Raw genomic sequence first — 15,156 nt, 5'->3', positions numbered from 1 at the left:
TTTCTATGTCACAATTTCTTTACTCATTCACCTGCTAATGGACATTCTTGTACATGCTTTTTTGTAAGCATGTTTTCATTTCTCTTGGGTGAGTCATAAGTGAAGTATATGTTTAACTTTATAAGGAACTGCCAAATGTTTCCACTGTGCTTGTACCATACCTTACCACTTCCAATAGCTGCAAAGTATTTAACCAATTGGGTAGGCTATACTTTATTTAATCATTCCCTGTTGTTTGGCATTAAGCTGTTTCCAATTACTTACTATTACAAACAATTTGGTAATGAACATCTTTGTATCTGTAGCTTTGAGCACATGTATGAAAGTATCTGTAGAATAACTTTTATAGGTAGGTCAAAGAGTGTTTACATTGTAATTTTTGATAAATACTGCCAATTAGTCCTTCATATCTGTTATTACCAACTTCATTTCTATCAGCAAAGTATGAAAGGGCTCTTATCCCCACATCTCTACCAAAGTTATAGGTAAAATCTTTAGTTTGATTTCCTTTTATAAGTACATCTTGGTTTTTATTTTCACTCTAGAGCTGCCTATATTTATGTCACCCCCATATCTTAGATCCTTATTTTCTTTCACCCATACTACTACAATTTCTCTCCATCCTTTGATTTCCTTCTACAGTCTTGGACACCCACCTTCAGAGTTATGTGACTCCAGTACCATTTACCTAAGTCAGTGATGGCGAACCTATGAGACGCGTGTCAGAGGTGACACGCGAACTCATTTTTTTGGTTGATTTTTCTTTGTTAAATGGCATTTAAATATATAAAATAAATATCAAAAATATAAGTCTTTGTTTTACTATGGTTGCAAATATCAAAAAATTTCTATATGTGACATGGCACCAGAGTTAAGTTAGGGTTTTTCAAAATGCTGACACGCGAAGCTCAAAAGGTTCGCCATCACTGACCTAAGTCACTCCTCAACTCAAAACCCTTCACTGGATCCCCATTGTCTACTGAATAAAATCCAGACCCTTATCCTTATATGTAAGACCTATTTCATTTATTCTACCTTTTCTTTCAAAAGACTATCCTATATATATATTACAACAAGGGGTTCCCCCCTGAACTTCACATAAAGGAAGTGTACTTCCTTCCTCCAAGTCCTTACACACACTGCTTCCTCTGCCCAGATGTCCTTCTCTCCCTCTCTACCTGTAGAGTCCTACCTTCTTAAACACCCAGCTCCAGCCTGGCCAGCGTAGCTGAGGAGTTGAGTGAAGACCTATGAACCAGGAGGTCAAAGTTCAATTCCCGGTCAGGGCACATGCCCAGGTTATGGGCTCCATGCTCAATGTGGGGCCTGTAGGAGGCAGCCAATCAACGATTCTCTCTCCTCATTGATATTTCTATCTCTCTCTCCCTCTCCCTTCCTCTCTGAAATCAATAAAAATATATATTTTTTAAAAAACAGCTCCAGTGCCATCTTTTCCACTTGCCCCAACTAAATGAAGACAAGATAAAAGGTCATGCTCACCGGTACTTTCATTTTAAATTCATCTTGATAGTATTTAATTCCAATGTCAGTGATTGTCCTCTGGATAAAGCGAGATGGACGAAGGATGAATATGAGCTGCAAGTTTCCAGGAAATGCTACCTGGAAGGGTCATGAAAAGTGTCAGGGTAAATATCACATTCATTGGACTCCTCTTGCCTAAGATCACAAATGACAAAGTTAAGGTGGACACCATGGATGCCAAAGAATTTGAATATATTTCACATTTCAGAGCTAAAGAGATCTTAGAGATCAGATAATCCAAACCACTCCATAAAAACCAAACTAAATCAAACACACAAAAAATGTTTCTGATTATTAAAACAATTCATACTCTTTATTGAAAAGTTGGGAAATAAAATTATACATTAGAAAAAGAAAACCACTTATGATCTCATGGCCATTTTTAATATTTTAACTGAATTACTTATAAGCTATTTTCTCTGCTTAAACATTTTTATCATGGTTAAGCTCATATTATAGAAATATTTTGTAACCTACCCTTTTCATTAAATATTAATACCATGAGCTTTTATGCTTGATATTAAAAATTATTTAGAAATATTTTTCATGGGTGCACAATTTATTTAACTATTCCTTATTGCTAGTGATATAGGCTTGTCCATATTTTTGCTATTGAAATAACACTTGAAATGAACACCTTTATCCATATTTTGGAACATGTTCTTAAGATAGCTTCCTGGAAGAATTACTGAGTAAAAGGCTTAGTATTTTAGGGTTCTTGATGCATGTTATTGCCATGTTGCTTTCAGGAAGCATTGTCTTCATCTTGAGCTGAGGTCCTGAAAAATGAGGTAACTCAGATTCATCGAACAACTTAGTGGCCAAGTTAGGAATCTAACTCTTCCTTTCCTTGTGGCTTTCTATTCTTCCAGTGGTTCCCAAAAGCAACCTCCCATGGTGCTTGTTAGAAAAAAGTATCTGGTCTTTGCCCTGGAATGTTCTGATTCATTAGGACTTAAATGAAGTCCAGGTATCTGTATTTTCAGTAAGTACATGAAGAGATTCTGATTGGTAGCCAGGGATCCTGCACTACGGTATCTTTTATGCATACAGTGATCGATGTGATTCTTGGACAAATTAGTCTCAAGTATTAGATCAGTGGTTCTCAACCCTGGCTGCACATTAGAATCACCTGGGAATCTTTTTAAAATCCTGATTTCCTGGCCCCATCCTCCAGAAATTCTGTTTCTTTGTTGTTACTAATGTTGTGGCCTCACCCCATAACAAAGAAACAGAATTTCCGGAGGATGAGGCCCAGAAATCAGGATTTTAAAAAGATTCCCAGATGATTCTAATGTGCAGCCAAGGTTGAGAACCACTGTATTAGATGATTCAAGTGTCTCCTATGGACCCTGGGAAATCAGAACTCCTCAGAGGTCAGACCTCTGGAATAGTCATGGGCGCTGTCAAGTGTCCAAATCCTCTGGTCATCAACCATCGTTGTAGTTACCTCCCCAAAAAGTCCTGTAACCAAAACTAAACCAACGAGGCCAAACAATCCATGCACAAAGGAAGGGAGACTTCCCTTCTCCCATGTTTGAAATGCAACGTCCTAAACAGGACCTTGTGTTTTGTTATGTCACAGCAGGAAATGAGCGGAGACACTCCTTGTGTGTGGCTGAGGCTCTACAGCAATCTGAGGGAAATGCTGTATGCGTGCAGATCTGTGTGTGTGACTGCCTCTGCAAGGAGGCATAAGTGAGACTTCAAATGTCCCTCTCCTGTCTGGGCCTCTGTACACACATTACCACCCTGCCATATCCCATCCTCCTCAGCCAGTCCTGACTGCCCCAGGGAGTCCATGCTTTGGTGGAAATGCTGGTATGGTTTGCCCTGTGGTGTCTGCCTGCCCATGTGACTGAGTTCTCTGGTCTGAGGTCCCTACAGAGAAAGGATACATCTACTTGATAAAAGGCAACAAACAGGGATAAAAATCAGGCTAATAAGATAAAAAAGGAAGCTCATCCAAGGTTGCACAATTTAATGCCAAAAATAAGTACACCTTCAATCAAGCTACCTAAATATCATTTTGTCTGGCTTAGCCTGTGTCTTTCTAATATGTGAAAAAATAATTTGAATACTGAAAAGAAGACTGTTTTAAAGTGGGTGGCCCCCAAAGTAAACTCTAAGACAGGATTTCTGTATAAAGAGTTTATTGAGGAGGTGATCCCAGGCAGCACATGAGGAAGTTGGGGAGCGGGGGCGAGCCAGTGATGGCTAGAGAGCCAATACATCAAAACAGGGACTGCTGTGGGCAAGAAGGCTGGGAGGCCCTGGCTGGTGTGGCTCAGTTGGTTGAGTGTCATCCCCATGCACCAAGAGGTTGCCGGTTCAAAGAGCCAATACATCTGCTGTGGGCAAGAAGGCTGGGAGGCCCTGGCTGGTGTGGCTCAGTTGGTTGAGTGTCATCCCTATGCACCAAAAGGTTGCCGGTTCAATTCCAGGTCAGGGCATACGCCTGGGTTGCAGGAGGCAGAAGATCGATGTTCTGCTCTCATATCGATGTTTCTCTCTCTCAGTCCGTCTCTCTACCTCTCTCTCTCTAAAAATCAATAAAACTTTGTGTGGTTTTTGTTTGTGTGGTTTTTTGTTATTGTTTTTTTTGAAGGGCTGGGGGCCTCTGAGATGCTATATGGAATATCCCTCAGAAGTGTCCCACTGAAGCTGGGGTATTTATCCACCAACTTCTATGACTCAATAGCTGTAGGTCACTCCTGGGGCATTAACTTCCCAGCATTCTCTACCTACCCCTCTCCAATGACCATAGAAAGAGGTAAAGTAGAGAGACTCAGGAAGCCTCTGACATGGAAAGGAATTATCTGCAGTGACCTTCAGGTGGCAGAGAGGATATGGGTGTGACATAACAAAGACCTTCCCAAAATTTGGCATAAAATAATCACCTTTTCCCTGTGACTTTGATATGAAATAATTTGAATAGAATATGTAAATTACTTTTATTTAAAAAAAAGCACAAAAATAAATATTTACAGCTATTCGTGTCAAGGATGCTTTTATGGAGCTCCACTTGTCCCTTCGTCTGTCGATAACAATGACGAACCCGATGCCGGCAGCCTCCACACTGCAAAAGAGGGTGGTCAGTGTCAGGGACCAGGTGAGACACACGGGTTCTAGGCGGTTCCTCAGGGGATGCAGTCTACAGCCTCCATGGCGCTCCAGGATCATGTGTAAACGCCCTGCATGGCACAAGGGAATAACTGGGTCTGGCTTCCCTGACAAAGGAACCATCTCCTCATCCCAGCTGGCAGCCTAAACAGCACAGAGATAGCTGGTGTCTCAAACCCTCTCTGTTTCTGGCTGGCAAAGTATGAAACACCCAAGAGCACACATGCTCATGCCTGAAAGAAGATGCAAGTGTCAGTTGAATACCACATGTCCCAGTATAGGCAGAGGACCTCAAGGCGGAGCTCTGCCATCTCCCCACTCCCAAGACTGGCATTCAGGGAGCTGTCAATGTCCTCCCTAGGAGTCATTCGAGAGGTGCTCAGAAATAACACGGGCCAATGGGAAAAACAACTCCCTCCCAGTGCCTGGCCATAAACGGCCAGCAAACCATGTGCGTGAGAAGATATCTTCATTAAGACTAAAAGGAAGCTGCCTGGTCTCCTCTTAAGACCCCCACAATATTCTCACAAAATCCTTTTAAACTAAAGTACTATAAGAGAAAACTTACTTTTTTTCTCTCTTTGGGAGGAAGTAGAGAGGAAAGAGCAAAGGCTTTGGGGCCTGGTTCCAATCCCAGTGCTGCCACTTACTGGCAATGAGACGCTGGGGAGATCACTTAACCTCTAAGTTTCCTTATCTGTAAAATGAGACCACCACCACCAAGAGTGAAGTGGTTGAAAGCACATTTTATGAAGCCAGACTGCCACGGTTTGAAACCTGGGCTTCTCCCATTTATAGACTGTGTATTTTGGAGGGGACATTACTTAGTCTTTATAGCTTCTCAGACTCCTCATTTGTAAAACAATAATAGTACCTATCTATAGGGTTGATGTGAGGATTAAGTGAATATGTAAAATATTAAATGAGATGTATAAAATGCTCAGAACAATGCCTGGCATTTGGTAATACTGTATGAGTACTATTATTACTATTTCTTATGTGCTTGTTATGGAGAATATAAGACATAAAGTATACAAAAAGTATCTGACCTATAATAAGCCTTCAATAATTCTCTAATACTGGGAAAAGGTGAGCTTTGCTCTAAAAAGTTTCTGTAGGTGAATAAGGCAGAAGATCTAAGCAAAATCTGTAAGAAAATGTAAGTACTTATCTGAAGTAAGCATCACTAGGCCAGCCCATTACCACAGCCCCATACTGACCCAGCCTTTCTTATTGAGAACATTTTCCAGGAGGGGTGGACTCACAGGGTGGGAGAGGGAGAGATTGGAGATTATGAATGGAAAAGTGGCGAGGATTTGAGGGGGGTGGTTGTCAAGAAGAAAAACCTCAGAGAGGGAACCCCAGAAGTCTTTATGGACATTCCACTTTAATGCTTGTGACCTGTGCCCAGCAAGTTTAGGTGACACTCCAGGAGGCTGGCAGAGAATAGCTACTGCACATGTGAGAACTGATGAGAAATTCTGAAACGTGCACATTCTGGAGATAGACAACTGGTGTTTAGGCCCAGCCAGAAGAGACAGACTTTGATGAACACCCTATTTATTCAGGTGAAACTCTTATAAAGGCCACATTCTAGCATAAATGAAACACCATCAGAGTTGCCATAGGATTAAGGCTATACTCTAGGAGTAAGGACAAAACAGAAATTTTGGCCCTAACCGGTTTGGCTCAGTGGATAGAGCGTCAGCCTGTCGACTGAAGAGTCCCAGGTTCGATTCCGGTCAAGGGCATGTACCTTGGTTGCGGGCACATCCCCAGTAGGGAGTGTGCAGGAGGCAGCTGGATCAATGTTTCTCTCTCATGGATGTTTCTAATTCTCTATCCTTCTCCCTTCCTCTCTGTAAAAAATCAATAAAAAATATTTTTTTTAAAAAACAGAAGTTTTGGAGTTGCCCTAAGAAAACCTAAAACCAGACCCCAGAAAGATCAAGGTGATCCACCAGTAATTTAACTGCCTGGCAAATCAAGATCTAATATTATTTGTAAGTAGCATAACATATCATCCACCATATCCAGCATAAAATAAAAAAATGAATGGAACTGCAAAGCAGCAGGGAAAAGTAACCAATAATCAAGAGATAAAATAGTCAATAGATACTGTCTCAAATATGTTTTAGTAGTTGGCAGACAAAAACTTCAAAATAACTATGATCAATATGCCATATTGGTGGATACACAAAGTGGATTAAAAGCTGCATTATTTCAACAGAGCATAATTAAAATCTATAATAAAGAATCAAGTGGACCTTCTGTAATTACAAAACATCAATACCTGAAATTAAGAACGCAGATTTGTTTAACAGCAGACTGTACACAAAAGAAAGAGCTAAATGTGTTCTGACTCCAAAATAACGGAAAAGTTTCATGGTGAATGTGGTATTTTTATTAACTACATGGTATGTAAACAGGTAAATATATATATAGTTGAGATCTGTATACTTTACTATATGCAAATTATAACTCAGTTTAAAAACTGAAAGAATCCAATAAATTCAAGTTGTGAAAAAAAGAACTGTCAAGCTGTGAAATAAGAACTGAGTCCAACGTAGGGCAACCAACCATCCCAGTTCATCCAGGACTGAGGAGTTTCTTGGGACACAGAACTTTCAGTGCTAATAAGGAAAACCAACACAATTGGGAACCATAATTCAAATACCTAATTCCAAACACTAATATGATGGTCATTGGCATACTGCTTATGGGGCTTCTTAGGGAAGGAAATCAAACTACTCTTTAGGATCATTCATGTTTATTGACAGTTACTCTTTTGAAGAGCAGTGCTCAAGGTTGTTCCTGATATAGGAGTAAAAAATGATTGACCTATGGTTTATTATTTGTTTGTTTTTAATACTATTCTAAATTCAGAAGTAAAGAATTCATGATGCTTTCCAGTTTTTCAGCATCTCTTGGCATCTTCATTGGCAAAATGGTGGGCTGGCACAAGTTTGTCTCAATCACTCCTTTCAGCTTTGTCATTCCATGGGTCTCTAATTCTATATAGTGACTTCGAGTCCCCACTGCTCGAGACACACCTCATATTTCAGTTTCCTCAATAAACTCTATTAATTGCCAGGCTGGAGTAGCCTGACATTTTCTTCAGTCTTTTCCTGCCCTCCACATATGGAGTAGATTTTTCAGTCTCAGAACTTTTCCCTGGGTCTGAGTTTATGAACAAGAAGTCAATCTTAAAAGGCTATATACTGTATGATCCCAATTATATACCATTCTGGAAACAACAAAAAAACTATGAAGACAGCAAAAGGATCAGTGGTTGCCAAAGGTTGGGGAGGTGGGAGGGATGAACAGGCAGAGCACAGAGAATGTTTAGGGCAGTGAAACTATTCTGTATATATTATAATGGTATATACATGTCATTTACTTTTGTCCAAACTCATAGTGTCCTAATAAAAAGGGAATATGCTAATTGACCCTCACACCGTCACATAGATGATGGTGCCCACAGCCAATAAGGAGGGAATATGCTAATTGACTGCCCCACCCTCAAAGATGACGGCACCCTCGGCTACAAGATGGTGGCGCCCAGTTCCCTCAGCCCCGCCGGGGTGGCAGGCACGCCTGTCTCTGGAGCCCCCCAGTTCCCTCAGCCCCCCAGCCACCCAGGGCCTCCCGAGGCTCAGGTAACCAGGGCCGGCCAAGGCTTGTGCTGCGGCTCCCCAGCCACCCAGGGTCACCCAAGACTCAGGTAACCAGGGCTGGCCAAAGCTTACGCTGCTGGCAGTGGCAGCAGCAGAGGTGTGATGGGGGCATCACCTTCCCCTGATCGCCGGGTCGTCTCCAGCCCCTGAGGGCTCCTGGACTGTGAGAGGGGGCAGGCCAAGCTGAGGGACCCTCCCTCCAGTGCATGAATTTTCATGCACAGGGCCTCTAGTCCTATAAATAAAAGGCTAATATGCAAATTGTTCCCTCGACCAGGAGTTCAACCAGGGGGCGAGGCCAGCCCACCAACCGCCCGCGGCCCCCCCATCCCCTGCCCTAGCCCAATGGGCCCCAATCAGGGCAGGCCAGCTGGACCCCATCCGTGCATGAATTCGTGCACCAGGCCTCTAGTGTACAATATCAAGAGTGAACACCAATATAAACTATAGACTTTGTGTGTCGATGTAGGTACATCAGTTGTAACAATGTACCACTCTGGAATGGATGTTAATGGTGAGGGAGGTTTGCCTTGGGAGATAAGGAATAGATGGGAAATTTCTGAACTTTCCACTCAATTTTGCTGTGAACTTAAAACTGCTCAAAAAAAGTCTATTTTATAAAAACATTTTAGATAATGAAAATTCCTCCAAAAAATTAGTAATTAAGCAAACAAACAAACACATACTATAACATAGCTCTCCAAACAATTACATACAGGCAGAGATCAGAGAAAATTCATAACCTTAAACATTTATATCAATAAAATAAAAATGAAAATATAATTTTCAACTCAAAAAAAATGACAAAAATTAAGCAAACTGAAAGAAAGTGCAAGAAAGAAGATATTAAAGATAAAGGGAGAAATGAATAAGATAGAGAAGAGGAAAGCACTAGATCTAAGTAATATCTGAACACTGTTCCTTGTCCTGCGCATCTTGTCCTTCTCTTCTTTGACTGTACCAGTTCTTCCTGGTTCTGTGTCATGAACCCTCTGCCAACTGCCCATAAAGATTTTGCAACTGGGCAGGGCTCTGATGCCTGGTAACCACTGTCACACTGAAGAAATTATGAATTTTGATAAATAGGAACCTGAAATGGAAACTGGACAATAAGGTCAAATTCCCCTTTCAGGCTTTCCCCCTTGTCTCTGTTTTATGTTGAAACCAAAGGGTGAGGCAGCGAGACAGTCTGAGCAAATGCTAGGAAGAGGAAAGGGGAATGACTGGTCAAGTGGGCACTCTTAAGAGACAAACAGCATTCCAGGAAAGAAAAATACTCCCAAGTTTACTAGCAATTATATAAGGAACATAGAGCAGAACAAAGAAATCAGGGCCAAAAAGTAGCCCCTTGTTTTGTCTTATCGTCTACATCTGTGAGATAAGGCTTTCTACCCCTCGATGCTTCTCTCTACCCTGGTTCAGTTGGCATCCAATGTACAGTCCTCCGTGTGACTCCAAAGAGCTGCAAGTACAAAATGAGAGTCACCCGCTTCATTTAGCACATGACTACATCCAGGGATTCCGTAAAATTAGACAGTGAGATTGAAATAAATATAATTGAGGGCCATGTGTACCTGCTGCCCACCTCCCTGCTCTCTTCTTTACTGCTCCCCACAGAAGGAGAAAGTACTAAGCTGATGGGTGATTGTTTTGGATGCAACTGAGCCAAGGAGGGAGACCAAGTTCAACTCCCTATAACCCTGGCGGTCAATGCAGGAGTGAGGAAATGGGGTTCTTCTTTCTCTGTCAGTGTCCACCTTCTCGCCCCATAAAAATAGTTTTAGATTGAAATGAATCATATCATACTGGAAATTTGACCAACATTACTTCTTGAGAACCTACTATGTGCTGGGCACTATGCTAGGGCTACAGATTAAAAAAAGAAAAGAAAAAAAGAAACATTGCCCACTCCCCCCATCTTGAGTAGTTCACAGTCTAATGGGAGAGGTAGAAATCATTTCCATCTACTATGGTGTTTACAAGGGGTAAGCTTTGGGTTCTGTGGAAATAAAACGTCTGGGTGAGCAGGGTTGGGGTCAGGGACGGTTTCCTTGAAGAAATGACATCAGACTGAGGTTTGACGAATGAGTAGGAGTTAAGCCAGTCCTAGAAGGATGGGAAAGGCATTCCTACAGAGAGAACAGCACCAGCCAAGCCGTGTCCTAATGGACACCATATGTGGGGATGGGAGGAGGAAAGGGAGAGAAATGGTGAAATAGAATTTAAGTAATGAACTTTGAAGAAGTGCATTAAAAATAAACCCATAGCCTCCTCTCAAAAAGTAAGAAGGGTAAAAAAACAAAAATAGTCTTTGGAGTCGATTTGGTTAAAGCAAACTAAGCAACTTCCTAATCTCTGGTGGCCTTTCAATCACTAGGCTGGCACTGACCTCTAAATCTCAGGCAGCAGATGGAAAGCAAGTGCAATAACGCGCACACACACACACACACACACACACACACACACACACACACACACAGAAAGGGAGGGTAGGAGGGCGGGAGAGAGAGAGAGGGAGGGAGGGGGAGAGAGAGAGAGCACTGTTGTCTAAATTCCAAACCACACAGCAGTTAAGTAAGAGATTATATCATAAGCCATGCAAACCCACGGAGAGTGGGGCCAGTCTGCTCTTCTGGGGAAGAGACACAGCACTATCTAAGAATTCCCAACTCTATCTCTGCCTGTAAAATGATTGTTAGCAATATGAACTCTGTCCCACACTCTATCCCTTAGAGGCATATTAACTCACTTGGCATAAAGATGTGAGACCTGCTATGTTCCTTTTGTGGACTAAGTTGTGTTTCCGCCAGTGCCTCAAAATGTGACCTTATTTGGAGATAGGGTCTTTACAGTGCTCATCCAGTTAACATGAAGTCATTAGGGTGGGCCCTAATCCAGTAAGATTGGTGTCCTTATAAAAAGGGGGGATTTGGACACAAGGACACACAAAGAGGGATGGCAAAGTGAGGAGACAGAAGTGGAAGCCACCTGCAAGCCCAGGAGACAGGCCCGGGACAGATTCTGCTCTCACAGCCTCAGAAGGAACCAACCTCACCAACACCTTGATTTTGGACTTGTAGCTTCCAGAACAATGAGATAATAAATTTCTGCTACTTAAGCCAAAAAAAAAAAAGTGTGATGTGGGTTGCAGAGGGTGGAAGTAGCAGATGCCCCCAAACATCTCCGCTATAACACAGTTTTTATTGCTGGCCTTTCCATTTCCTTGCTGCATGCCTCTGTTTCTCCATCTGACAATGACAATTATAAAATTTGCCCCTAAATACCTTATTTAGTGGAGATAAATGAAATAACTCCTAACATGGCTTGAGCTCTTTGAGCAATGGCCATGTATCCCAGATAACAGGCCCCAGGAAGCCAGAATCAACTTAATCTAGAGCAGCAGTTCTCAACCTGTGGGTCTCGACCCCTTTGGGGGTCAAACGACCCTTTCACAGGGGTCGCCTAAGACCATCGGAAAACACATATGTAATTACATATTGTTTTTGTGATTAATCACTATGCTTTAATTATGTTCAATTTGTAACAATGAAAATATATCCTGCATATCAGATATTTACATTAAGATTCATAACAATAGCAAAGTTACAGTTATGAAGTAGCAACAAAAATAATTTTATGGTTGGGGGTCACCACAACATGAGGAACTGTATTAAAGGGTCGTGGAATTAGGAAGGTTGAGAACCACTGATCTAGAGCAATGAACCTGAAGGAACAAAGACAGCTTCAGTGGTTCATCAATACCTTTTTTTTAATATGTTTTTATTGAGTTGAGAGAGAGAAAAAGGAGAGGGAGAAAGGGAGAAAAACACTGATGAGAGAGAATCATCTATCGGCTACCTCCTGCATGCCCCCTACTCTACTGGGGATCAAGCCCGCAACCTGGGCATATGCCCTGACTGGGAATCGAACCAGCAACCTCTTGGTGCATGGGACGATGGTCAACCAATGGAGGCACTCCAGCCAGGGTTGTTCCATCAATATTTCATTCACTCAGCAATGTTTATTAAGTACCTCTTACGTGCACTGTATGAACAGAACTGATACTCACTTATCATTGTTTTCTACTCTCATTCCACATCCCTTGTCTGTGACTGATGGATAAGAGAAATGGTACACTCTACCAGTGTGAGCTGTGTTCATGGAAGATTCCATCTCAACCCAGCCCTGCCACATGGGGAATGTGGAATAAAGCCAGTGACTAAGAAGGCAACAGAACACTGTGTCCAGCTCACCTGGGGATGCTAGTCAGGTAGGTCATGACATTCAGAAAGTCCTCATCTGAGATGTGTTTGAAGCCCACAAACTCTGGGAAAGTGATGATGGGGGCGCCATCTTTCCCTCGGCCTCCTGCAACAAAAGTGGGTGGTCAAGATGTTAGCACAACGTTTTCATGTCACGCCTCTGCAGATAAAAGTCTGTGACTAATATCAAGGCAGGAGATGAGTATTGGCTTCCCCTTTTCTATCTATGTTACTTCAGAGTAGAATGTGGGAAGGCGGACACTGAACTATTTTAAACAAGTCTCTCCTCCTTCATGCTTGCTCAGTGGTATTGTGAGAATTTGATTTTTGAATCCTTTGAAGATAGATACTGTATAAAAGGTAATACCGACTTAATTATTTAACATGGGTAGAATAGTAAAGAACGCCACAAATACATAATGCTTCTGTTCATTTTTGTAGTCACTAAATTAAAAAGTTAAAATGGTAATTAGGAGAGTTAACTCTAAAATCAGTAACCTGGTTGAAATCCTGCTTTGCCACTTAATTTCTATGTGATTTTAGGCAAGACACTTAACCTAAGTAGGATATATATATGTAATACTTGCACCTACCTCAAAAGGTGTTGTGAGAATTAAGTGAAAACATAAGGAAAGCACCTTAGCAGAGTGCTTGCTGCATATAGGTACTCACTAAATAGTGAGCATCATGGTTATTACTGTCAATGGAGGCACAATAAGCTGCCGGCACTTTGATAATTTATAAACAGGGGTATAAGACATCCCTGTGAGAATAAAAATGTACAATTAACATTTAAATATTTAGCTCACTGGAGCAGAGGCCACCAGGTTAAATCAAATAGATTATATTTCCCCATCTCCTAGCAGCTAGATGTAGCCACATGACTAAATTCTAGCTTCATGGTTCCTGTGTCAGGCACCCAGGGAACCACAGTGAACTCAAAGAGGCACCATGAATAGTTTAAATTTTTAGGGGAAAAGCAATAGTTGGCATCTGTCACCTGCTCTGCATGGTATTAGCTTGAGATAGTTCACAGTTTCAACATTAAATCACACTAAATTCTTTTGACTAGCATTGTATCTTTGTGAAGGTGGGTTTGGGTGGCTGCTGGGATAAAAGCAAGTGCAGGATGAAAGTGAGTGAAGAACAGGAAGGGAGGCTGGTGATGTCTAGTTTGATTCCAAGGTTGAAGAGCACTGTAGCTACCAAAGAATGAAATTCTTAGTATTATTTATAAATATTTGTTAGACATTTATAATATTATTTATAAATATTTATAAGAATGAAATTCTTAGTATTATTTATAAGACAGCTACTAAGTTGTTAAAATGTGTAGACTTAAGTTGTTTTAACTGCTCGGTATTGGTTTTGGACAAAAAGGGCTGTAAAAAATTCCTGAGACCGGCTGCTCTGAAAAGCCATCTTTGCATTGTTCCTGTGGCTGCCTGGCTCTTTGCCAGAGTCCTCCATCTCTCGCTTTAAAAAAAAAAAAAATCCGCTACATCGGATCACCGTCGTGTCCCACATGTCAGACACGGCTGAGGACACCAGCTCTGAGATCACCACCAAGGACTTAAAGGAGAAGAAGGACGTTGTGAGGAGGCAGAGAATGGAAGAGATGCACCTGCGAATGGGAACGCTATTGAGGAACATGGGGAGCAGGAGGCTGACAATGAGGTAGACGAAGAAGAGGAAGAAGGAGGGGAGGAGGAGGAAGAGGAAGGTGATGGTGAGGAAGAGGATGGACATGAAGATGAGGAGGCTGAGGCTGCCACAGGCAAACGGGCAGCTGAGGATGACGATGTTGACACCAAGAAGCAGAAGACCGATGAGGATGTCTAGACAGCAAAAGAGGAAAAGTCAAACATTTAAAAAAAGGCCTTCGTGATATATTCACCCTCCACTTCCTGTCTCAGAACCCAAAGGTGGTCACCTTCGGAGAGACTTCACCTACCTGGGGCACTGCCACCTTCAGATGGCACGCACTCACTACCACCCAACCAAAACCACAACGTGAATTTGCAATAGGGGAGGAGAAAAGAACCAAAAACTTCCAAGGCCCTGCTTTTTTTCTTTTCTTGTCTTTTTTTTAACATATTTTATTGATTTTTTACAGACAGGAAGGGAGAGGCATAGAGAGTCAGAAACATCGATCAGCTGCCTCCTGCACACCCCCCACTGGAGATGTGCCCACAACCAAGGTACATGCCCTTGACTGGAATCGAACCTGGGGCCCTTCAATCCACAGGCTGACACTCTATCCACTGAGCCAAACCGGTCAGGGCTGCTTTTTTTCTTAAAATTATTTTATAAAGGAAAGTTTGTTTGCATTTTTTATTTACATTTTATATTTTTGTACCTATTGGCAGGGATCGGCCATTTTTAATGATCTTGGGATGACCAAACCAGCCTTTGGAGCATTCTCTGTCCTACTTTTGACTTTACTTGTGGTGTCACTATGTTCATTATAATCTCAGAGGAGGAAAAAAATAACCTTGTAAAAAAAAGGAAAAACAACAACAAAAAACAATCTTATTCTGACCATTCCGGTA

The 15,156-nt window shown here is 41.8% G+C and overlaps 1 protein-coding gene across 1 annotated transcript in view; it reads right to left on the bottom strand.

The window, feature by feature from the left end:
* Positions 1–1,500: 1,500 nt before the first annotated feature.
* Positions 1,501–15,156, bottom strand: part of LOC102242012 (probable guanine nucleotide exchange factor MCF2L2) — a gene marked incomplete at its 3' end in the record, with an annotated part of 49,003 nt that continues 35,347 nt past the window's right edge. Inside the window, exons 3-5 of the mRNA XM_014549715.1 lie at positions 12,596–12,710; positions 4,531–4,621; positions 1,501–1,620 (exon numbers count right to left, since the gene is read on the bottom strand). Of these exons, the coding sequence (XP_014405201.1) occupies positions 1,501–1,620; positions 4,531–4,621; positions 12,596–12,710 (326 nt within the window). The remainder of the gene's footprint in view (positions 1,621–4,530; positions 4,622–12,595; positions 12,711–15,156) is intronic.

Source organism: Myotis brandtii, unplaced genomic scaffold, assembly GCF_000412655.1.
Source record: "Myotis brandtii unplaced genomic scaffold, ASM41265v1 scaffold5666, whole genome shotgun sequence".
Classification (NCBI taxonomy): Eukaryota; Metazoa; Chordata; class Mammalia; order Chiroptera; family Vespertilionidae; genus Myotis; species Myotis brandtii.
The sequence above is the reverse complement of the archived record's forward strand: the minus strand, read 5'-3'. Positions and strand labels throughout refer to the sequence as shown.